The sequence below is a fragment of the Oryza brachyantha genome, chromosome 4, assembly GCF_000231095.2.
Source record: "Oryza brachyantha chromosome 4, ObraRS2, whole genome shotgun sequence".
NCBI lineage: Eukaryota > Viridiplantae > Streptophyta > Magnoliopsida > Poales > Poaceae > Oryza > Oryza brachyantha.
In genome coordinates this window covers 21,669,862-21,694,888 of record NC_023166.2, presented here as the reverse complement: position 1 = coordinate 21,694,888, position 25,027 = coordinate 21,669,862, and the positions used below count along the sequence as shown (strand labels likewise).

The 25,027-nt window shown below is 42.2% G+C and overlaps 2 protein-coding genes across 2 annotated transcripts; one reads left to right on the top strand and one right to left on the bottom strand.

The window, feature by feature from the left end:
• Nucleotides 1-1,677: 1,677 nt before the first annotated feature.
• Nucleotides 1,678-5,505, bottom strand: LOC102710398 (FT-interacting protein 3-like). The gene has a single exon (XM_040523117.1). It carries the CDS (start codon nucleotides 5,233-5,235, stop codon nucleotides 2,134-2,136), a length of 3,102 nt encoding a protein of 1,033 aa, XP_040379051.1. The 5' UTR covers nucleotides 5,236-5,505; the 3' UTR covers nucleotides 1,678-2,133.
• A 6,118-nt stretch (nucleotides 5,506-11,623) lies between these two features.
• On the top strand, nucleotides 11,624-23,175 carry LOC102710117 (increased DNA methylation 1). Its single transcript, XM_040523020.1, has 12 exons — nucleotides 11,624-11,847; nucleotides 11,942-14,922; nucleotides 15,031-15,154; nucleotides 16,129-16,214; nucleotides 16,909-17,150; nucleotides 18,054-18,140; nucleotides 19,044-19,143; nucleotides 19,352-19,547; nucleotides 19,667-19,863; nucleotides 20,508-20,610; nucleotides 21,819-22,354; nucleotides 22,808-23,175. Exons 2-10 carry the CDS (start codon nucleotides 11,950-11,952, stop codon nucleotides 20,526-20,528), a joined length of 4,026 nt encoding a protein of 1,341 aa, XP_040378954.1. The 5' UTR covers nucleotides 11,624-11,847; nucleotides 11,942-11,949; the 3' UTR covers nucleotides 20,529-20,610; nucleotides 21,819-22,354; nucleotides 22,808-23,175.
• Nucleotides 23,176-25,027: the final 1,852 nt, after the last annotated feature.

The following is a 25,027-nucleotide window of genomic DNA, read 5'->3' as shown; positions in this document are numbered from 1 at the left end:
ATTAAGATATATACCTGCCCCTTCTGTTTCGTGCTGTTCGCATGTCATTCTCCTAGGCATAAAGGAGGTGCCTCTAGTTGCATAATTGCATCCTGCCGGCATGGACCTGGAGGCTAGACTAGTTGTCCTATTCAATTCTGTGACCAAAAGAGCGTTTGGTTCATATACATGCTGCCTCAAAGTCATTTTTCTGAAATTTTGAATATCACTACCCTTTTTCATATTCTGAGTGAACACACAAAAAATTATATTCGTAATAAAACAGCAAGGGAAATTAGTTTATAAGAGTTGTTTTTGAAGGACCTAGTCGATGACCCAAATTATGACCGACGGGATATATGTGGTAGCTAATGGTAAGGCAACAGTTTTCAAAGCATCGCATCAAAGTGGGCATCAGCATTAAGTGTGCGTGCTTGATCACAGGATTAATAGCACAGCCTGTGAGGAGATTGACATATTGTTCAATCGATGGTCCTGTAAATGCATATGAAACATTAATGCTGGATGGATGTACACAGGAATTAATTGGATGAGGGCAACTCGATCCCCTCCATCCAAGCTAAGCTCGCACTCATGATCGATGTATATATTCAACCGATCCTATGGATTGATCGATCGATCGAGCAATGAAACTAGGATCTCACGTCAGATCGACGCTGAGATTACCACTTAATTGCTCTCATGAACCATACATGAATGTAGCTTAGGCTTAGCTTAAATAAATATAACAGCATCAACAAATTGAATGGCTAGACTCACAATCATGGTCCCTTTAAACGTATGATTGAAAAAGAAAAAACATAGAATTTTGATATAAATACAAATGTAAAAACATATGATTAAAAATCATCAATTATATATATGAATGATAGTTTGAATGGATTGCAAAGAAAAATACACGGATTAGAGAAGAACGCTAGACTCAAAGTAAGTATCACTCTTCCATATTATTAATTTTTATAGGATTATTGGACCTTATGCTAATTCTTCTCAAAAATCTAATTGTTTTGAGCTATTCGATATAATTGTATAGTATCGTTAAATTCCAATCCTTTAAAACAAAGATCAAAATGAGAAATTTTTCTTTAGGATTTAAATCATACAAAATCAATGTACTCTAAAAGTGCAGAGTGCACTGCGGAGCTCATAGCAGTCGACAAGCAAACAGCAACAGCAAACTAAACAAACAATATAATATTTAGGTGTGGCCCTTTACGGACCTGAACTGAAACCTTAGTTTCTAAAATATTATGAAGATTATTATAAGCATCATCAGATCATGCCTGCACTATACTGTATCATAATAGTTGAGCTGCAGCGTGCTTGAAAAGAGCTGGATATATGGAGCAACTAAACTCTAATAATTGACTTACTCTGCATTACAGTAGTTTACTAGATCAGATGATACTCCACTTCCCCGAGGTAGAAGGAGGAGGAGGAGGAGGAAAAGTATCGCGCGCATAAAAATTGATAGAAGCATGGCTGAAACAGTTGAAACAAGAACATCTGTAGTAGTAATATAGTACTGTATACAAGTACAATTCGTTTTGGTACCACGTATGGTTGAGCTGTCATGTCAGAGCATAGAGTAGAGTACAGGAGGTACAACTCTATTATTTAGTGGTATTTTATTTGCTCGTGAATGATGCGTATATACGTAACCAGAAAGAGGGAGGGTTGGATGGCTAGGCTATGATATGATATGATATGATATACAAAGAGACAGAGGCGACCCCAGGGATAGTATCGAATATACAGGCACATTCCAGAGGCACGGAAAGAAAGAAAGAAAGAGAGAGAAGAGGAAAGGAAAAAAAGAAGAAGCATCTGCAGGCAGCAGGTAGGAATCTCGTGTCACTAAAAAAAATCGGTGGACGGACGAAGAAAAGAAGGGAATGTAGCAACAACCAACTTTGCCTTCGCTCCTCCTGTCCTGTGTCTGTGTGCGTGCCTTGTACAGTATTATGGGGATTCTTCTTCCGTCGTGGTCTAGCTTTTGGGGGCTCGCGCGTGCATTATTTGCCGCCCGACTGCTGACTGCCGTTGCTGCTATGCTAGCTCTTTGTCGTACGTCGGTTGGGAAATGGAACTGGAACTGGAACTGGAACTGGAACTTGTAGCGTGGGAGTTGATTCAAAGGAGGACGTCGGACTTGGCGGGGAGTCGCTTGTAGAAGTTGAAGGGGACGGAGGGCTGCTTGCTCCGGAAGCGAGGGTGGCGGAGGAGGTAGAGGCCCAGCACCACCGCCACCACCTGGAACGGCGTGACGTAGAGCAGCACCGCGATGAGCAGCGAGAGCAGGACGAAGATGGCCGTGGCCCGAGGGTCGCGCCAGCTCAGCAGCGCCTGCGCCCGCTCCCCCTGCGTCGCCAGGTCCCCCACCACCGTCTGCACCCTCCCGGCCACGCTCCTCAGCCGGTCGTACCGCATCCGCACCACGTCCCCCGGCTTGCTTGTCGGGAACGTGTCGAACTCCTCGTCCAGCTCGTCCGGGTGCACCCGCTCCGGCTCCGCGTGCGACAGCGCCGTGTCCATGTGCGCCGGCTTCCGCGGCCGCCGCCGGTAGTTCCACAGCCCGATCACGAAGAGGTACAGGAACACGGTGGGCAGAATGAGCTCCGGGTAGCACACCAGGATGAGGAACAGCAGGTGCACCAGGATGGTGGTCACCGGGTTCTTCCACTTGCAGATCCCCTCCATCCACTTCGCCACCGCCACCGCCCCGGAGAAGAGCGACGTCATCCGGTTGAAGTTGGCCTTGCTCCGCCGCAGGCTGAACATGTGCGAGTCCACGTCCAGCATGTACTCCACCACCTCGCGGTGCAGCGGGGGCTCCGCGCGCCCCAGCCTTGCCGCCACCATCTGCATCGCCTGGAACCGCAGGTAGTCCATCTGCAGCACGGAGATGGGGTTGGTGTAGTGCATCTTCGGCAGCAGCGGCTTCCCGTACATGGCCAGCATGTTGGCCCACGCCGTGCACGTGAACCGCACCGCCAGGTGAAGCTCGCCGGTCTTCTTCAGGCCCCCCGGCGTCAGCGTCATCAGCGGGTAGAAGTGCGTGTACACCCGGTCCGTCTCCAGCGTCGACAGCCGCACCCGCACCTTGCCGATCCTCTGGTCCTTGGCCTCGGGCCCGCCGGTCAGGTGGCAGTTGTCGAACACCGCCACCGTCACCACCGTGCACAGGTCGAACACCTCCCAGGTGTACTGCTCGTTCCACCGGGGAGCCACCGTGCTGAGCAGCGTCCGCGTCCGCACCCACTTGGCGCCGTACTTGGCCACGCAGTAGGGGCTCTTCCCGGGCGCCAGGTTGCGCGCCCCGAGGATGCCCAGCTCCAGGATCCCGATCGGGCTCTTCCGCAGCTTCTTCGCCGCCGGCTGCAGGTCGCTGCTATAGTGCGTCGACTCGTCCAGCACGTGGTACGCGGTCTCCAGGCTCAGCCGCAGGTGGATCTTGCTCGCGAACGACGACTTGAGCTTCGTCGCCTCCGCCGCCGCGGCCTCGTCCGCCGTCAGCGCGCGCGACAGGCTGAACCACTTGGCCTCGATCGACTTCGCCAGGTCGTTGCGAGGCACGTACGGGGCCGCCACCGGAATGACCACGCGCCCCACCGGCTCGTCGCGCCCCGCGGCCACGCGCTCCTCCACCGTCACCACCAGCGGCTCGTCGAACGGCTCGGCGGCCACGTACATGAACTCCTCGTTCCACACTGGGTTGGCCGACCCCTGTGGCCGCGTCCGCCGCGTCTGCCCGCCGAGCTGTATCTTGACGATGCACGGCGCCAGCGGCCGGCCCTTCTCGGCGGGAATCAGGTCCTGCGCCGCGATGGCCATCACCTTGAGGTAGATGAGCTTGGGGGAGTAGTACACCTTGGAGCGCGTGCTGGCGAGGCCCTCCTGCGACACCGAGTGCGCGTCCGAGTGCCAGGCCTCCGGGAACGCCTCGTCGGCCTGCGTGCCCAGCCAGACGGCCAGCATGATCTCGCCGTGCCGGAGCTTCTCGCCGGAGCGGTCGGCGAGGCGGTACCACTGCGGGGCGAGGGGGCTGTCGGGCGGGACGCGCTGCGGGATGTCGGACATGTCGAAGACGACGTGGCCGACGAAGTCGTCCTTGAGGACGTCCTTGTCCTTGACGACCACCTCCAGCTGGCTCGCCTGCAGGTGGTCGCGGGAGAAGGCGAACACCTGCCGCCACACCGGGTTGGGGTTCTTCTCCAGGTGGCGCGTGACGCCCTTGAAGTTGCCGAGCTTCACCTCGACGTAGGGGTCCAGCGCGCCGGTGATGTCCATGGTCGGGAGGTCGCGCGCCTTCACCACGCTCACGTACAGGTACGACATGGGCTCCACCATGTCGTACGTCGACGCGATCTTCGCCGCCGCAGCCACCGCCGCTCGTGGGCCCATCTTCGCCGGCAGGGGTGGCTTCGTCTCCACGAGGCCGTACGCCGACGCAGGCGGAGCGGCGGCGGGGCCGGGCGGGCGTGGCATGACCACCGTCGTGCCTGGCGGTGGGGGCGGCGCGGCCACCGCGTGGAGCGTGGCCCGCCTGGGTTCAGAGGCCGCGGGTACGGACCGGAACACACGAGGCTGGTGGCTGGTCTTCCCCTTGGACTCGGCCGCCGCTGACGTTGACTCCGGTTGCTGGGCAGGGGCGAAGGCTGAAGACCTGTCCGTTTCCCCGGCGGCGAAGGCGGACCTGATGCCTCTGGAGGGGTCGTCGGTGGCGGCGGAGGCGGGTTGTGGAGGCGGCTGCTGGTGCTGGTGGACAGCGGGGACGGGGACGGGGGCAGGAGCAGGGGCAGCAAGAGGGGGAGAAGGATGGGAGGAGTCGTTGGCGATGAGGTAGAGGCGGAGGGCGATGTCGCCAGAGACGCGGGAGAAGAGGCTGCGCTTCTCGAGCGGGTAGCGCTGGAGGAGGGCTTCCGCGGGGGAAGGGGCGAGCGAGGAGGCGGAGATGCGGACGCGGCCGAGGAAGGTGTGGGGACGGGCGGCGTGGTGGTCGGTGAGGCTGCGATCGTGGTGGACGGAGACGTCGACGGGGAGGGAGGCGAGGCGGGCGGGGTCGCGGACGTCGAAGAGGAGGGTGTAGTTCCATTGAGGGGAGCGATCGGCGGGCTTGGCCGGGGTGCGCTGATTCTGGCCGTCGAACTCGACCTCAACGAAGGGGTTGCAGGCGCCGGCACCGTCCTTGGGCGCGAGGTCGGAGGCGTCGGAGATCTCGACGGCGAGCTTCATGGCGCATGCTCTGCTTTTGCGACTGCGCCTGCGCCTGCGTCTGCGTCTAATAAGAGGAGGAGGAGCTAGCTACGAGGAGACGTGGGAGAGCATATCAACAGCAATAGCAATAGCAATGGCAATGGCAATGGCAGCATGTATAGAAGAGAGAGGAGCGAGCGGCGGTTGGTTTGTAGATGATTGCACATTAGCGAATTGATCCAATTCCATCAAACATTATAAGGAGTGAGTAAATCCTTCTGGTTACACTTGTACTCCGTATTAATTAAACACAACAACAACAACACGATGGTTTTCGGATCCGTTCTCGCTGCTGCTTTCTTCTTCCTCTTACTTGCTGGGGATCTTTAAATATTCATGAAGAATTGAGATGTGGTTTATTTATCACCAAATTAGAGATAAGTAGAATGTTACTCCCTTGTCCCATAAAAAACTAATTCTTTGTTTTTCGTGTCCAGCGTTTGATCATCCGTCTTATTTAAAAAAAATTCAAGAATTTTTTAAAAATATTAGTCACACTTAAAGTATTATTCATGATTTATCATCTAATAAAAATAATAACACTTAAAGTATTATTCATGATTTATCATCTAATAAAAATAAAAGTATTAATCATATTTTTAAAAATAAGACGAAGAGTCAAACATTATTGATAAAAAATAAAAAAATAATTTATTTTGGGACGGAGAGAGTACGCAGTAGCAGCCAGTGGCGGAACTAGGCCTAGGGCAGCTATGGCTGGAGCCCTAGGCCTAGTTCCATAATCACTTTAATATCATATAAATTTATTATATAAAATTTAAAAATAGTTAATACTATACTATCTTAGCCCTACTCACTCTACTCACTCTACTCACTGATCTTTTCTGGTACCGTCCTGGTAGCAGCATAAAAATCTTTCTATTGTAGACCCTTCTCCACACGCTCGCTTGGTTCTAGGCTCGCTTAGACTGGATTAGTAAAAGGCTTACTTTCTTCCCTCCTTCGTTGGTCCACCAAAAGAATGCATTATTAGATAGATATTTGTAATATGATGATTAAAGATGGATGGATACTCTCCCGGTAGATGGATAGATAGATAGATAGATCACGCATGTATTGCAGTTGCATGATAAGAGGTTTTGATTTGCATGAATCTCTCGAATAAAATGCTCATTCCATCTATTTATTAATACTTTTGCGAGCACGGGTAGCTTTGGGAGGCTTGTAGAGTGGAGAACATTCAGAGAATCAAGCTACTAGTATAGTACTCCTTGTATGTATATCTCTAAACTAAAGGCACGCATGACTAGCTACCTACCTACCTGCATCACGCCCAATCCAGCGATGCCTTCGACGTTGACGTTGTAATTGCCGCCCTCCCTCCTTAATGCTGCACGCTCCTCTTTCTTAACTAACCCACTAAAACGTTACGTACTATCTATCTCTAATCTTATTCCCTTATCCTCAGGCCATGTTTTGTTTTCAAAATTTTTTCTCAAAAACATCACATCGAATCTTTGGACACCTAAATGAAGCATTAAATATACATAAATATTAAAACTAACTACACAGTTATGGAGGAAATCGTGAGACCAATCTTTTGAGCCTAATTAGTACGTGATTAGCCATAAGTGATACAGTAACTAACATATGCTAATGACGGATTAATTAGACTCAAAAGATTCGTCTCGCGGTTTTTAGGCGGAATCTGAAATTTGTTTTGTAATTAGACTTCGTTTAATACTTCAAATATGTGTCCAAAAATTTGATACGATGTTTTTGCAAAAAAAATTTACAATCTAAACAAGGCCTTATACTCATAAACTAAAATTTAAAATTCTAACTTTAAATTTAGAATCTATTTTGAATTTTTTAATCATGGTTTATTTTTAACTTTACTTCTGAATCACTTAAAAACATGTATATAAACTTTTTATTTATAAATTATTTTCTATTTGTAAATATATCATTTTGTATTTTTGGATCGCTAAAGACACGCGTATCCATTTATGAAAGTTTTTACTCATTTATATACTAATAAAAGAGTGATTAGATGATCATTCAGTTATTCAGCACAAACAAACAAACCTTAGGTATACTTGGTTGTCAACCTTCATGTCATGTATCGCATAGTTAATCGAACTCATCGTTTTAAGTTTAAAAATTTATCTTATAAATATAAGCATAAACGAAAAGATAAGACCGATTGACATTTAAAATGAAAAAAAAGAAATTTTATATGATCTAATAAATTTAAGCTTCATTATTAACGAATATCTATTTGTATTCCATTTGGAGTTTTGGTTGTAGCTTTTCCATTACCATGATTTGATAAAGTCTGAAATTTAGAATCACAAAAAACTGAGTTGTATTCAGTTTGGTGTTAAATTTTTAACGTGACCCACGACTTTAAATGCAGTTCTATTATCGTAAGAGCAATCATAATAGATAATAGTTATGATTTTTATGTCCTCAGTGTCACGGAGAAACTAACTGACACTAGACACTACTTTGATAATATAAAAACTATTAATTTACATGGAATCTAATGCTACTCATCTCACATCATGTCTTAGGTGTTGCTTAGAAACCATGCTCATACAAGAGATGATTTTCTTCTCATTCTTCGTTATATCGCTTATCATATCTTCATTATCTCACTTGAGATATCTTTTTATTTTGTGTAGCAACTCATTTAGTTTTATCAATATCATGCTAGTCATTTCATGGTAAATGCTCTAATACGACCCATCTAATCAACGCTAAGATCTTTTACGGTTGAGGAGAGAACTCCTAAGAATCCCAGAGTCAAATATATAGGTTTTCTTTGCAAGAGCTTATTATTTAAGCTACAGTGAACTGCTATAAAATAAGAGTAAATATGAATTAAAACTCGCTAATAAATTTAATATTTGATTTCATAAAAATAGTAAACTGCGAGTTTAAGACGGATACAATAGTATTTGTTCATTCCAAATTTTGGGGAAAAAAATAAAAGAAAAGAATACTGTACATGATATTTTTTTCAGGCATTGTCTTTTGCACGAATTCTTATGTTACCTAGGTCCATAATACTTCGACCCATCTTATCAAAAGTAAGATCTGTTTGGTTAATATAATAGGTGGATTAGCAAAAATAAAACGAACACGATTTGTTTATTGATAAACACTTGCCTTAATCAAACAATCGAAAGAGTTATTTATGCTCTTGAGCGGAGCATACCACACATGCGAGTGCAGCAGGCACAAAACTGTTTGAATTTGTTCACGAAGGAAGAGGTTCCTTATTACGAATTATTTATATTTATATTGTTTCTAATAAAAAATTCAAAAATAATTTTTTAATAGCAAACCTAACATCCCAACACTCAGCTACTCAGCTAGTAGGCTGAAATATAAAACGTCCACCGGATGGACGCGATACCCTATGTGGAAAACAACAAAAGGAGAACGAGGGATGGTCGTTGGGCAGAGAGCATAAATTTTACAGGCATATCTGTTATTCTTCTGCTAAATTGCCAAGACAGTAGGTGGAGGTGCCCTGGCCATTTGCAGAGGGCTCGATTGTCGCCCTATAGCAGAACATTTTAAGGCCAAGCAAGGGTTTGTTTGCAAAACAATGGTGAGGTCTTTCTCTCTAGTGGAGAGCAGAGAGAAAGCAAATTTTTGATATTTACTGTTCACCTATGAGCACACAGGAAACACTATAAAAATATTTGCTGAGGTGATTTTCTAGACAACTTCTGCTCAGGCTTAAAACACTATCCTATTGGGACGGCAGGCCCTGCCTGCAAACGCTAGGCCCCCCAACCCCCTCTTGCCTAGCTCCATGCATTTGCAGGCAGCCCCCGACAAAGGGGCACCTACAAAATTGTCCATCACTTTTTCTCTTGTGGACATTTATCACGTTGGATTTCACGCGTAGCTAATAGGTGTTTTATATCTCGCACCCACTGGCTGGATGTATATTTGCAATATTTTGAAAAAAATCATTTTTAAAATTTTTCAATAAAAATGTAAAAATAAAAAAGTTCCTTCGTTACTTGGCAATGAGTTCGATCTGTGATTGTTAGAAGAGGAACGGGGGGAGTGAATACCATGAACAGACCCAGGAAAAGCCCAGTCCAGCCCAACGTGAAAATCATCTTATAGGCTTTAAATTGTAGGCCTGCCTGGGCTGGCATGGTCTGCCATAAAGCATTAAGGCTTACGGAGTACTCTACTTAACTTACTTTAGGTGGTGTCTAGTTGTCAGATTTTTTTGGCAAAAACATCACATCAAACGTTTGATCAGATGTTGAATAGAGTTTTCAGTCACGAATGAAAAAATAAATTTCACGGCTAGTCTACAAACCACGAGACGAATCTTTTGAGCCTAATTAATCCATCATTAGCACATATTGGTTACTGTAGCACTTATGGCTAATCATAGACTAATTAAGCTCAAAAGATTCGTCTCAAGATTTTTTCCATAACTATGTAATTAGTTGGTTCATCTATATTTAATGCTTTATTTAGATGTTTAAAAATTTGATATGATGTTTTTGGAAAAAAAATTTAGGAACTAAACAAGGCCTTAGCTGACAGACAGTGTAACGTAGATTCATTTTTGGGTTCCGTGTAGTTTCCAATTTGTTTCTAAAAAATATTTTGGACACATAAATATAGCATTAAATATAGATAAAAATTTAATTATATAATTATGGGGAAAATCGTGAGACACAATCTTTTGAGCCTAATTAGTCAATGACTAGCCGTAAGTGCTACAGTGATATATATATGTACAAATGATGTATTAATTATGCTCAAGGAATCCGTCTCGCGGTTTGCAGGCGAGCTATGAAATTTGTTTTTTTATTCGCGTCCGAAAACCTCTTCCGACATCCAATTAAACGTCCAATATGAAAAAAAAATTCTTTTCGCCAACTAAACACCCTCTTATACTAAGCCGGTGAATATTATTTTAGTTTTTTCTTTGCTTATGTACGTATGTTTAACAAACTATGTATTTTATTATTATTATTATTATTATATATTTACTTTTTTAGAATAAAATTTTAATTTATAGTGTTAGTCCCATAGTTCATACCACTAAATAGCTATTAAAATCATGAAATTTTCATCTACACAGAGAATGCTATATAAATAGCACACCCCTCCCAATATATAAATATTTCTAAGTTATTTAATAGAGATTAAGGTTCAAAATAAATGAGTCCTTTAATAACGAATAATGGACGAGGGTGAGTGGGAGATAAAATAGAATAAGTTAAATAAGAATTAGTGGATGAAACATATAGTATCATGAATGGTGCTATAAATGTTTATATTTTAGGATAAGATTCAGCTGTTATAAAAGCAAGTTCAATAGTATAGCCAACTGGTAGCACCAAATCATCTATAGTCAATCTAATAACCAATTCATACAATAGTTATCTATAAAACATATACTATCTTTGTCTCACATATCATACACATATTATGTCTTAGAGTCCATACTGCAGCTGACTACAAATATGTAACTCACTGTTATTCTCTCCTTCGTGTCTCATTAAAATATGTTTATAGCTGGCTTATAGTCTGCTGCTGTACCGGCTCTAAATGATTACATTTTGGAGGGATTACTGTACCATGATCTCAAACTTGTGTAGTGTTCCTTCGTAGTGTATATGAATTCACTCCATTTTTTCTTTATAAAAAAGCATATGAATTCACCACAAAATCATGTTTAGATTGGTTTTATAGTAGCCTAGTGGTCAAAATATAGACGTTTATAAATTTGCCACTGATTGTAGTGTTTATTTTGTAATTTTAGTGGTATTTTTTTAATAGCATTTAAAACTAGTGATAACCTGTGTTTTCCCCTGATTATTGTCAGAATTGTTCACGTCTTTTGCACCCGGGCTTTCCGAACTACTAAACGATACGTTGTTTTATAAAACTTCTAATATATAAGTCCAACACATCACATTTCTAAAATAGATTTTTAACTTCATAATAGCTAATTCCATCGTTCACATAATTAAATAAATATCATAAAAACCAGATAATATTTTGTATTTCACATTTCATCTTTGGCTGGAAAAGAAACCAGCCATACGAGTAGTATTTTATATGAACCTGGTGAGAAGGCAAAATATTAAAATGTGGTGCTCTAAACAACTTGACCAGTGCCGGTGACCGCACAGAGAGAAGAGGAGGCCAACAGTAGCAGTAATTAACGAAAGGATAGGAAATTGTGGTGCAATTTGGCGGTGGCGTTTGGAGCGCAAAAGGAAATTCAAAATTTGACCAACGTCTCGTCATCCAATCACACTTTTTCATCGAGTATCTATAGGAGGTATACACATATTTTATTCATAAATAAAAAATAATAGAGTGAGAGAGGAGAGGAGAGCAGCGCTTCTCCCACAAGCAGTACTCCATAGTGTAGTGTGTGTCAACAAGGGTGCTCCTGCTCTCTACTCGCCGACGGGGCGCCGCCACCCCACCGAGCTCAGCCTCAGCCTCCGCCGCCGGCCAGCCAAACCCCAGTCTACTACACTACACTAGTAGCTTGCCTTGCTGCGTTCTGCCGGCCGCTGCATGTCCATCCCCTGATTCCTCCCAATTGATTGGGGATTCCCCAAGGTACTCCCTCCCATCGATCTGGATCTACCTCTACCTCGACCTCGACCTCTAACCTAGCCGCCCGCCCACTCCATCTCTTGCTTCTCCCCTCCAGATTTCGCCATGGCCGCCGCTCACGCTCATGGGGACAAGCTCAAGCTAGGGTTCAGGGACGACGACGCCCTCAGGTTTCTCTTCGGCGAGGACCTCCTCGCCATGCACCACTCCGCCGCCGCCTCCTCCTCCTTCGACAGATCGCGCGCCGAGCTCCAGCTCTTCAGGGAAGTCTTCTCTCCACCTCCACCTTCCCTTCCTGTGGCCGAGACATCATCCCTGCTCCCCGCTCCTGCTCCCCATCACGCGCCGCCGCCGCACCCTCAACCTGTGGCTGTGGGGGACCAACCCCTCGCCGCCGGCCCCAAACACCACGGCCCGAGTGGGGGGCTCGACTTGGACGCCGCTTTGCAGGGCTTCGTAGCTTACTGGCAAGCCGGAGGCAGCTCTGTAACCGACGGTCAGCTCTTCCATCATGACACCCTGGATGTGCACCAAATGATGCAACCAACGCCGCAGGACTCCGGACCTGGAATGTGCGCCTTTGGTTCCAGCAGCAGCACCAGTGGGGTTGACGATCCATTGCCTTCCTATATGGAGGCACTAGCAGACTTCTCTGATTTCCATAATGATGCTCTCCTGTCCGACCCCTTTTTGAATCAGTGGCTCCAAGATCAGCACCAGTTCCCCAGTGATATGTGCTTCAATTACGACCAAGGTCAAATCCTTGACACTACCCATGCTCTATATTCGCCTACTACACCAGATCTATCTGTGACAGGAGCAGGAGCAGAGCACTTCTCATTCTATAGCAACACGGCCTGTGATACCGTGCTTTTGCCTCACCCATCCTGGGACTCTACTGCTTCTGGCCAATTTGTCCAACTTGACAGCCTCTGTCAGAATGTTACTCCAGGCGCAAGTATCGGTTCACTTGATGATGCTGATGTCCCTGCCGACAGCAGTCAACAGTATGGCACTACTGCTGTTGTTTCCAAGAGGAATTTAAGCAGGGAGCTCCCAGATCAGCTGGAGGCATATGCACAGCGCCTTTTCATCGATGCTGGCTGGACGATCAAGCCACGGAAAAGGAATGACAGGGCTAAGATGGCATCCTATTTCACTGCACCACACAGGGAGGTTGTTCATACCTCACTAAGTCAGGCTTGGAAGTTTTGTGGCAAGAAATTGTATGAAGCTACCCCAGGTTCACAACGTGGAAAGTGTCCAAAGGAGTGGTCAGATGTCGACACATTTTGGAAGGACCTCACAGACACAATGGCTTGTGTCGATAAGATGTTTGTGAACCGCCAAGATGCACCCACACTTCTTCAGCGGTGGGAGCTCTTGGATCCTTTTATAGCTGTTGTGTTCATTGGCAGGAAAATTACTGCTCTGCAACAGCATAAAACTCTTAGAGCTGTTGATAGTTCAACCTTTGTTCTTGATGAAAGCAGGAATATGCCCGCAGAAAGTAAGAGCATGATGAAATCTGGCGATTTGTTGCCCACCCGCATGATTAAACCCACTCCAGTGATAACAGAATCTGATTGTAGCACGCTAGCAACCGAGAGTGGGAATGGAAATCATGCTTTACAGAGCTGCCATGACTTGGAGGATGGCCAAAATGGTGATACTAACCTGAGTTCTGTCTGCACACAGAGTCAGTGGTATTGTGTGGCAGGTGACAGAAGTTGCAGAACAGAAAATTACATTTCTGAAAGTAATGTACAGAGAGAACTTTGTTCTGGGGCAACAATTATTAGTAATGCAGTTCAAAAGGCTAAGAAGAAATCCAAAAGGATATCTGATATTGATTCAACTGGATTAGATGGACTGCATTCTGAAAGCTTTATGCAGCCTGCTATGGAAATTGTGTTTAACCAAGAGATCGATCTAGCAAGCATGGAATTGTCTATGGCAGAAAACAAAATGCTCTCTGAAGAACATGTCACCTGTTTATCCGTTGGCACATCAAAAAGTCACTTGAAAGCTGAATCCAAATTAGCAAAGCTAAATACAAACAACCAAAGCAACAAGCCTGACATGGTCTTGCCTTCAGAAATCATGCAGACCAGTATGTTACAGTACGAGGAGACTGTTGAACAACCTGCAGGATATGAAATACTCCCAGAAAATGGTTCTACTCCAAGGGAATCAGGTTCCAGCAAGTTTGTTCCCTTAAAAAATGACGAGGAGAAGCTGTCGTCGCTGAAGGAATCATTTATGGGAATTTTCCCAAAGGATGTACACAATCTTCCAATTGTCAACCCTGTTCCTGTTACCCTATCCTACAAATCTAATGCTGCTGTCCTGAAAACCAATTTATCTCAGGAGTTACTGACCTGCAAGACAATTGCTGCTAAAAGAAAACCTCAAGTTTGGGAGAAGTATGCCAAGAAAAGACCCCGTGTGTTACGTATCAATGACGATGATCTTTTGATCACAGCTATGGTGAAAAATAGGGATCTTGGCTCCTGCCACAGTTTTTCTGCAGACTCGGTCTTTTTAGATGGAAAGAAATTTACAAAGTTTAAGAGCCCAAAGAAATGTGGCAGGCTACTTGCTCGAACATCTGGAAAAGGAGGATCAAACCTACTGGGTGGGAAAAGAGTAAGTTTGGCACGAAAAACAGTTCTCTGCTGGTTGATTGCCACTGGCTTTCTGACTGTAAAAGATGTTATACAGTACAGAAATCTTAAGAGTAATGAAGTTGTTAAGGATGGGCATGTTACCTGGGAAGGCATTCTTTGCAATTGTTGCACCAAGACCTTTTCTATATCAGACTTCAAAGCTCATGGTGGTTGCAGTTTACCAAAGTCCTCATTAGGCCTCTTTCTACAGTCTGGCAGATCATATACTCTATGCCAGGCAGAAGCTTGGTCTGCTGAATTTATAAGCAGGAAAAGTGATGGATGTGGTAGGAAAATTGAGGCAATGGATGAAAATGATGATACGTGTGGTTTCTGTGGAGATGGTGGTGAATTACTTTGCTGTGACAATTGCCCATCAACGTACCATCAAGCTTGTTTGTCTGCCCAGGTATCTAGCTTCTCTACCGTGTCGTTTGTGTATTCAGTAACTCCCATTCGTTTCAATTAGAAGGCACAATCACTTATCATACATTATTTCCTTCGTGTTACATTTCAGGAACTTCCAGAAGGCAGTTGGTACTGCCACAACTGCACGTGCAGGAGTTGTGGGAATCCAGTTAGTGAAAAGGAGGTTTCAACATTCTCTGCTATCTTGAAATGTTTACAATGCGGTGATTCATGTAATAATTATGATCCCTCCTGTTTCTCCTCTCCTTTTACATTCTTTCTGCGATCATTGTTCTGCGTTGCTACAATAGTTAGTGTGCATTCCACATGACTGCTACTTAAACTCTTTCACCCCATCGTTTCCCCTTTAGCTTATAAGCCAAAGGGAACATTTGGGTTTTAAAACTTAATTTTGCAGCTGATTTTCGGGTTTTTTTTTCATTGTAGTTTAGTTTCCAGCACTTGTTTTAATCCCTAAGTACACGTAAAAATTTTATTCATAATTTTTTTTTCAGTCGCTAAGCAAAATGGTGACAGTCTTTCCATTACTGTAACACTGGATGGGTATTTTGGTACTCCGATTGTTCCAAAATATAAGCATTTATAGGTTTCAAATTTTGTAGCACAATATAATGATTTCTGCACTGATTCCCATAATTTCAATCATTCCAATAATTCTGGAGCCAATCAGATGCTTTGAAAGATAATTTAAAGAATTCAAAATTCAAAAATTGATCACTGAAGGGACTAAAGGAGAATCTTTTGACATTTTCTTATTCTATGCTAAACGACCTAGAAATGCTTATAGTTTGGAACATATGTAGTATTATTTATTCATTTTTCTTCTACTATCTCAATCCCTTGCCTTTTGTATTATTATTATTATTTTAATTTGATCCTACTATTCCCTATCTGGTGAGAAAATTATAGCTTTTCAGTTATCACTGAAGTTGCTTTAGAGGGAGTTCATTGTCTATGTATAATTGGGGCTCATGCATCCAAGAGCCCATCTAGCATTATAGCTGCACCATGTTTAAAAGTGCTTAAGCTTCTTGTAGCCTTGAGCTGAGACTGAGGCAACTGTGTCAACTCATCAGTGTCATTCAATTTGGCCATTAATTATAATGTATGGGCATGGCGGATGAATTCGATTTTTCAATGTTTATATTTAACTTCATTTGATGTAGTATTGTTTTTTGGTTGGCAGACCATGACACTTGCATTGATCAAGAGATGGTGCCCTGTGCGGGTAAAAAAATTGACATATGGTTTTGCGGGAGATACTGTAAAGAGGTAATGTTTTTTGTAGAAGAGGCCACACTGCAAGATTATTCAGTCAGCCACTAGAGCCTTGTTCAGTTGTCAACTTGTCATAGGTAGAGGCCGAGGGATCAAGGCCCATGGACCCAACCCTGGCGAGTGAACAGTGTACGCGGTACTGTAGCAGACGGTTAGGTGATAGGATAGGATTAAGAGATAAAGTTAGATTAGATCAAGTTAGTTACTTAGGGATTAAGTCTCACCATCTATATAAGGATGGATTCTATCGTCATTCGAATCAAACAATGAATTAGAGTTAGTCTTCCCCAATCTAAGTCCCTCTCTCATCCCTAGCAGCCGTTGCCGCCCGGCTATCCTCCCGGCGGTGTTTACCCCCTATGGACCCTAGATCATAACATCAGTCTGGCTCTCCATTCTTTGTTATACACAACAGTTGAATCTATCTTATGTGCTCCACAAGAATCAAACCACTAAACAGTACAATTTTAGCACGTGTTGCATTTCTCATTCTCATGCTTGGAAAAGAAAAACTTTAGGTACAAATCTTTGGTCACAAAAAAAATTAAACCGAGTTATTCTTTCATGACTTTGGATTCTACCTCCATGCACCTAATTTTGATTTTGGGTATTTCTTGAAGATGAATATACTTTGTCCTACTATTCAATATTTACTCACAAAACACTTTTGTGCCATTATTGCTAACAGATATTCATAGGACTGCACAATCATGTTGGAGTAGAGAATTTTCTTGGCAATGAGCTTTCATGGAGGATATTGAGGTGCAACACTGATGGGCGGAAGCTACATTCTGTCCAGAGGATTGCTCATATGGCAGAATGCAATACAAAATTAGCAGTGGCTCTTACTATATTGGAAGAATGTTTTGTTCGCATGGTGGATCCTAGAACTGGTGTAGACATGATACCGCATGTCTTGTACAATAAGGGGCAAGTTTCCTATCTCCTCTCTACCTATTATCATCTTCCCCAGCAATTGGCTAAGATATCAATGTGCAATAATTATATGCATCTATAGGGACAATTGAGCATACACTCTTTTGAAATATCTCATGATTTGAATTCCCCGCCACCTGTGAAAATTGGATTTCAATATCAAATGAATTAATGAACAAGTGGTCCTAGACAAGAAAATCAGTTAGGTCACTGCATTTGTACTAACTTTTATCCTTTTTATCTATTCTGCTTGAAGGTAAGAATGCAAGATTTCTGCATTAGTCCATTGAAGGACTAACATTGCATATTCTGTATCACAGATTGTTTTCACATACTAATCTACAATTTCATTTCTTCATGCTAAACTGGAGAAGTGGAGATACAAACATGTACTGACACCTTAGAAGTTAGATCTCATGGAACTGGTGATCTGCCAATATGAGTAATAGAAAATTAATATACGAATGTGTTTCTTTCCTGTTATGTTGGAAATTTGATCGGAGTAGTCCCACACTGAAACCTGAGATCTATGGCAGAACTTGCATATATAGGGCGCATTCGAGAGGAGGGGTTGAGGTTGGAATTAACAACGGACACAAAACGAGAAATATCATTAGCATATGATTAATTAAGTATTAGCTATTATAAACTATGAAAATAAATTAATCTGATCTTTTAAAGCAACTTTTATATAGATATTTTTAGCAAAAGATGCACCGTTTAGTAGTTCGGAAACGTGCGCGCGGAAAAAGAGGTAGTTATTAGACCGGACATGCTCTCTAGAACGCACCCATAGTGGAGTCGAGGAGACAAATCCTTGAATTCACCAGTACTTGCACCATTTATATTTTTAGTGAACATTTATGAAGTCTACTAACATTGAGCACATTCCACCAGATCAAACTTCGCTCGCCTAGATTACCAGGGATTCTACACAATAATACTGGAGAAAGGTGATGAGATTTTATGTGTAGCATCTATCAGGTAATGCCTTTGCTGAGCATGTTTTATTTTTCTTTTCCCTGAAGTAAGAGGTGATTCTGGTGATATCTCATGCTTATATCATTGACTGTTGTCATTGTTGTCCATGTAATCTAAAACTTGCTGCTAAAAGAAACTATGTGTATGAAGGGGAAAGTATATGAACTTCACATTACCTCCATACACAAAATGAAATATGGACACCTGCAACAGATGGAATGCCTAGAGGCCCACCTGTCACCCACAGTTCTTTTGTTAGTTTGTAAATTCACATGCTGTTACTGGTTCACTGTAATATTATCACCCCTTGCCCATGTTCTGTTGAAAATCCAAGTTGAACATTTTCTGACATCTGGCAATTGATTATTTTTAGAGGAGCATAATACTTCTCACTCTCCATGCTTATTGGTTAGATGTAGCTAATCATTGATGGCTTTATATAATGGAGATTTCTAGCATGGAAACCTGTAGTCATGTGACTCTATGTCCTATTCCTTGTATAACTTTTGATTCCAATATAAGAAAACCTTGGAATTCTGAATGGTTTCAGGTAGACGTGAACCTATACTTGTTTATTTAGATAACATATAGTCACTAGTGCCCTGAACTGATAATAAAATGCCAGTTTTTGTGTAGGCCTGAACCTGTACTCCTTTTTTAGATAACATATAATCATTAGTGCTCCGCTGTTGTTTCCTCAATAGATAATAAATTTCCAGTTTTCAGATGATGAATATGTCAAAATGTCCACATGGATGAAAACAGTGTTATTGAAAATTATCTAGTAGATAATGGATGTTATACTGCCAGAGTTATTTGCCTTGGTTAATTCGACTATATGTTTTAAATTTCTCCTTTTTCCCTGATACAGACATGATAACAATATTATCATTTCTATCTTACCAGAGTACATGGGACCAAAGCAGCCGAGCTTCCATTTATTGCTACTTCTGTGGATTATCGCCGCCAAGGAATGTGCAGGAGACTTATGGACACCATTGAAATGGTATACCACACTTTGGATTTTAGATGCAAGTGTACTAAGCAATTATAGATTTATCATGATAATGCACCATGATGACTTCAACTGTGCTATAGATTTTAGGATGTGATTTTCCTCTAAAATACTTGTCTAGTTCATTCGCTGTTTGCATCATAATCTTATTTGCGTGTCAAGATTTGATCATGTGAATTTTCCTTCCATTTTAATACAGATGCTGAGATCATTTCATGTTGAGACATTGGTCCTTTCTGCCATCCCAGAGTTGGTTAATACATGGGTGTCGGGATTTGGATTCAAACCCATTGAAGATGATGAGAGGAAACAACTTCGTAATGTAAACTTGATGTTGTTTCCTGGAACATCCTTGTTAACTAAAAGATTGGATGGAACTATGGCTTCAAAACCAGGTTAATTATCTTCTGGTTACCATTGGTGACATTTGTGTTCTCTGCTATACATTTTGGACGGGTCTGCATTTCTTCCATCTCTAGTTATGTGTAGTAATACTGGGTGTTTGACTATGCAGAAGAGGACAAAAATGCATGCAGTGTTTCTGGATTACCTAATGGTAAGAGTTTGCCTAACGGAGAAGTAAACGGGCATCTTGAACTCCATGATCTTGACATGTTAGAGGCGAAGTTGAATGCTGAGGATGCAACCAATGTTTCTTTCAGAGCACTGAAACATGAATGCGGTCCTGTAACATGGTTTAATTCTGCCAAGGTTTGGTCCATCACAAAGCTTTAAACTTTCCTTGACCAATTGTAAATAGAGGACTATCTTTTGTTTGCCCAACATTATTGTAGCAAGGTTAAACCACAAAACTGTTAAAATGGACCTCATAACAGTGCTAATTTAATCAATCTTAGTATATCATTTCAGAATCAGCTCTCCATGATATATGTACCATTTAGAGATGTGGCTGCAATTTGTCATAGAAAATCTCTTTGGTCTATCCCAAACATAAGTTATTGCAATTCTATATTCATGTCAAATATCAAGACCATCATAATGCTTTCTTCCAATCTGGGATAAATCCATATGAAGAGATCATTTCTTGAGACCATATATATGTATTTAAATTGACAATTAACATCTTTCAAATGTGCATTCCTACCAGGCTATCTTTGCCCTACTTTTGGGCATAAATGCTCTGATTGTGTCCAAAATGCTTTCCCTTTCACTGTCACTTGTGGAAACTCCAATGCAAATATGCTGAACCTGTGTGAATTTTGCATATGTATACAGTTCATTTTCATATAATAGCTTCATGGCCAAACATTAATGTTTTTAAGCTGTATGCACAGCGATGTTTTATCTCATAGCTATAACTTATTTTTGCATGGTGTATTTATGTTATTGTCCAGCTAGCTGTTGGGGAAGTGTGATCTTGTAAACTGAATTTCTGGGCTGTCTCTGGCTGTTACTCTGTGTTGGGCAACTATCTATGCAGGTTACTCGTCCTTCCAGGTATTCCTCATTGACCTGTCAGGAAATTTGGGACTTTTGTTTATGGCATGGCATGATTTTGGGTTATGTTCAGTGCATGTGAAAGTTTTGGGTTGTGTCTGGGTTGGTTGTTATTTCTTTAGATAATGGATAGAAATTCGACCTGTCGGGTTGGCTGTGATATCCCTTCCCTTTATATCTTTCCAGCTGTTCCTTTTTTGGCTGTTTAGTTTGGAACTTGAAATCTTATTGGGTGGCAGATCCACAATTTGTTTAGAATCATTTGGTTTGATTTTAGGTTCTCGATACCTAATCAAAGGATTAGCAAAATAGAACATAACGAGGGATTTGAACTTGTTGGACGTATGTAAACCCTAGTACACTACATCAGGTTTGCACGGAGCTCCCTGGAAGATCAGAACTGTCATATTGCTAAGTGTGGCCTCAGCGAGATTCAGGCCCACCATGTGGTGCTTCTGATACCCATTTGATCTGGAAGTTAGTTGTGTTGCTGAAAAAAAATAAGTGGCAATCTAAATGATATCGGCAATTGTTTCCCATCTAAAATAGTACTAGTAAAAGATTATAAACATGCGCTTTTATTTTGTTGCTAGTATTATATTAACTTGTTATTTTCTATGTGACTATGTGTTCTGAAGACCAAAATGCCACATAAGCTTGTCATTGTAGCTTGATCTCCCTTTCCCCTCTTTTTGGATGTCGACTTTGCACCAATATTCAATACATCATCCACCCATGTTCATGTTTCAAGAGTCCATATGCAAAATCATTAATGAAACAATAGCTCGATCAATATCCCTTTTATTTGTATAAAGTAAGTTTCAAGTAATGAAGCTCAAACCAACTTGCCTGTCCAGGTGGACAGAATGGTATAATTATTTTGTACTACCTCCGTTTCATAATGTAAGATGTTTGATTTTTTTTTGTTGCAACATTTGATTATTCTCTTATTCAAAAATTTAGTACAAATATAAAAAATGACAAGTCGTGCTTAAAGTTCTTTTGATAATAAAGTAAGTCACAAGCAAAATAAATGATATTTCCATAATTTTTTGAATAAGACAAATGGTCAAATATTACAAACAAAAAATTCAAACATCTTATATTATGAAACGGAGGGAGTAGCTGTAATATTCATTTCCCCCCACCATTGCTGCTGATCCGTCTCTCCATTTTTGGCCTGAATCTTGATGTTCTTTGCTCTGCAGTGAGTTCTGCAGGATGTAATTTGCCAGACCACACAGCTCTTTTATTGGGAAAGAAAAAGAAGGCACCTGTCAACTGCAGTTCATTGTGCAATTCCCTCTGAGCTGCAGGTTAAATGGGTCAGATTGAGCTGGTCGTGCAAGATTCTATGTTGAATCGGAGAGAATACAGTGAAGCTAAGAAAACCGAGAAATCACAGCATGGCACGGTTGGATGGTCCTGTCTATCCCTGAAATATGAAAAATGAAGGAATCTTCTAACTGCAGCTCATGATTGAATTCCCTTTTGATCTGCGGGTTAATGGATCAGATTGAGCTGGTCATGCAAGAAGTTTAGATTGAATTGAAGAGAACACGGTGAAGCTAAGAAAGCCAAGAAACCACATGGCATGTCGGATGGTCTCATCTATCACTGCAATATGAAAATTGAAGGTTTGAGATGCAATGCGAAGCTGCCCAGTCATTGTTGATAGGTTATAACCTTCATGGTGACCAGAAGGGTAATTGCAGAGACGTGGTTAACATTTAACCCTATGAAGGTATGAATGTTTGCACCTAATAACCATGGTGTATTGTATGAGTGATTCTTTTGGGGGTTCGCAGTTTAATAAGACTGATTAATGCAATCCCCTCATCGAAACAAGCACAAACACTTAAGTTATCGAGTAAGCTCCCTCTGTTAAATACAGTGAAGCTGACTCCTGTATTCTCTTTTATGTGCAGTGTTTGAGAATTAATTTAGGTCTACTTATGTTACATGCTCTGTTTTGTTTGGTCAAACAAAAAACATTCCTGTTGCAGAATTGCCATCCAGATTTAGATATTATACTGGCGCTTGCACTTCACAATCTTGGGGTGCACGCCAATTGACTTGTATCTCTGCTATTTTGTGTGCCCTTGCCAAAATGGGGGATAATTGACCTTTCTACTTCGTTCGGTTTCTATGTATTCGTTAGGAGAGATGATTGACCTATTTTGTCCCAAACTTTCAGGACTCGTGTCGCCATCCATCCGGTCTTCTTAGGAATCAACAGATCATCCTGCCTTAGTGGGTGCAGCTCCTGCCTACCTGACAATTTTGTAGGAACGGCTGCTGGGGCTGGAGCGTTGGCGTTGCAATGCATACATCCCAAGCCATCCAAACTTGCAAGTGTGTATACTGTAGACTAGACAAATTTTTACGAACCACAAAAATTGTCTCCACACTGGAAAGTACTCTATTATTTAGATTGTTACTATAAGAAAAATATTATACTATTTACAATAAATGTTCAACCGTAGAATGCAGTGTCTATCTTTCGCTGTCGTCGTACAAGTAAAATCAGGAAGGGAAACAAAATACAGAGTAACTAATTGCTTCCCTTAGGGTGTGTTTGGTTGATTGTATCATCTTAGCCTGCACATCTCTTTTTATCCAGGCTCCAGGCTGAGTTTAGCCTAGCTAGTATGAGATCCATTTGATTGATTGATTGATTGTGTGAGAGATAAGGTTTGGTAAATATTTTCTTTGGTTGGTTGTATGCATAGTAGGCATGATTACCTTTTTTTTTAGGGTGATATTACCACCTTATTTTTGGGAGTAAAAATTTCTACTCTCTCTATAGCAATATTTTCACTGTTAAATTCATTTAAACTCATCGTAAGTGATACACAGTAAAATTCATCAAATGAATATATATACACTTGAACAATTGCACAGTGCATCAATTATATTTATTAGTGTTAGTGATGTTCTCTGAGAAAAAGAGAGGAGAGAGGAGCTCGTCAGCAGTGTATGGGTGATTGTCAAACGGTATATTTATAAACAAAAAATAATTTATAGATAATATATATATATATATCGTTAGTGATCTAAAATCAATACTGAAAAATAAACTTTGATGAAAAAATCTTAAAATCGACTCAAGTTTATAAACGGAAGTGAAAAATAGAGGTGGTAGCTTGCTGTCCAGCTGTGGGCATGTTTTTTTTGCTATCGTGCCACCGGATTTAGTCGAGAAAGGTGAGGAAGAGAGGGATTTAAGTAGCTGATGGTGGCGGCAACTACAAGCCTTCCTCAAGCCCACCACTCTCCCTCGGGCATGCCAATCTCCCTCGGGTATCCGGATCTGTAGCTCGAGTGTGCTGCTCGCCGGAGAGGAAGGTGGTCCAGCCTGAGGTCACTCTTTAGCCTCTACCTCGAGTCCTCCTCTCCCTCTTCTGACTCACCCTGTCCAAACCTTAGCTTTTTTTCTTTGACGTAAAAAGATAGAGGTGGCTCTATTGAAATTGAGCGTTACAGGGTGACAAAGTTACGAGTAAAAGAGGAGGATGAGAAGAATTGTAGAGGTGATGGTGGAAACTGTACAGAAGTAAATTGAAGCAACAAGAAACTTATAAAAGAGTTACTGAGACCATTGGGTAATCTTTGCTTGGTTGAATTGTTGGTTCGATGGCACTACAGGTAAAGAACTTCTATTTGTTGAGTTGTATTCGTGAGATGCTGTCCCTAAGAAATCATAGCACTCCTACCTTTCCATACAATAAGCCTGTTTCAAACAGGGCGACCTAGCTTGGCCCGAAAAAGCCCGAGCTCGGTCTGGACCTAGCTATTGGAGCTCGAAAGTCTTTAAAACCCGAAAAATGAGCTCGAGAAAGCCCCAAAAGCCCGAGGGTCATGCCGGGCCGGTCTTTGTTTTTTTTCCAAATCTTCGGGCTCGGGTCAGGACGGGCCTGGCTTTTTCGCCGGGGTTTGAATAGGCCTACCATAAAATATGGGGACATGCTGCAAACCATTTTTTTTTCTCGAACGCCTGCAAACCATATTGGCTCTATTTCTTTGAGACTGCCATTATTCTCTTACTGACTCCAAAAATTATAATGTTGAAGTAGAGCCGTTGAGAAGGATCCCAAGGATAAGAAGGATGTTGAGCATAGGCAGGAGGAGCATGCACTGTAGTCTAGTGACACTGCTGCTATGGGATGGTAGAGTCGTATGTAAGTTGGATTGTTGAGTTTTACGCACGGTAATTTTTATAATTTAGAATTGTGTTGTTATGTTACCCCCAATCGTTTGAAAATTGAAAGTCTGATTCGTATTAGGAATCATCACAGTGAAAAAATCTTTTAAACCTGAATCATGGGTTTTGTTTCCTAATTTGTTCGAAGAAAGCTAGAGAAGAATTGCACAAGCAAGCACACACATCATCCATATCAGCAGAAGATGAAACAAG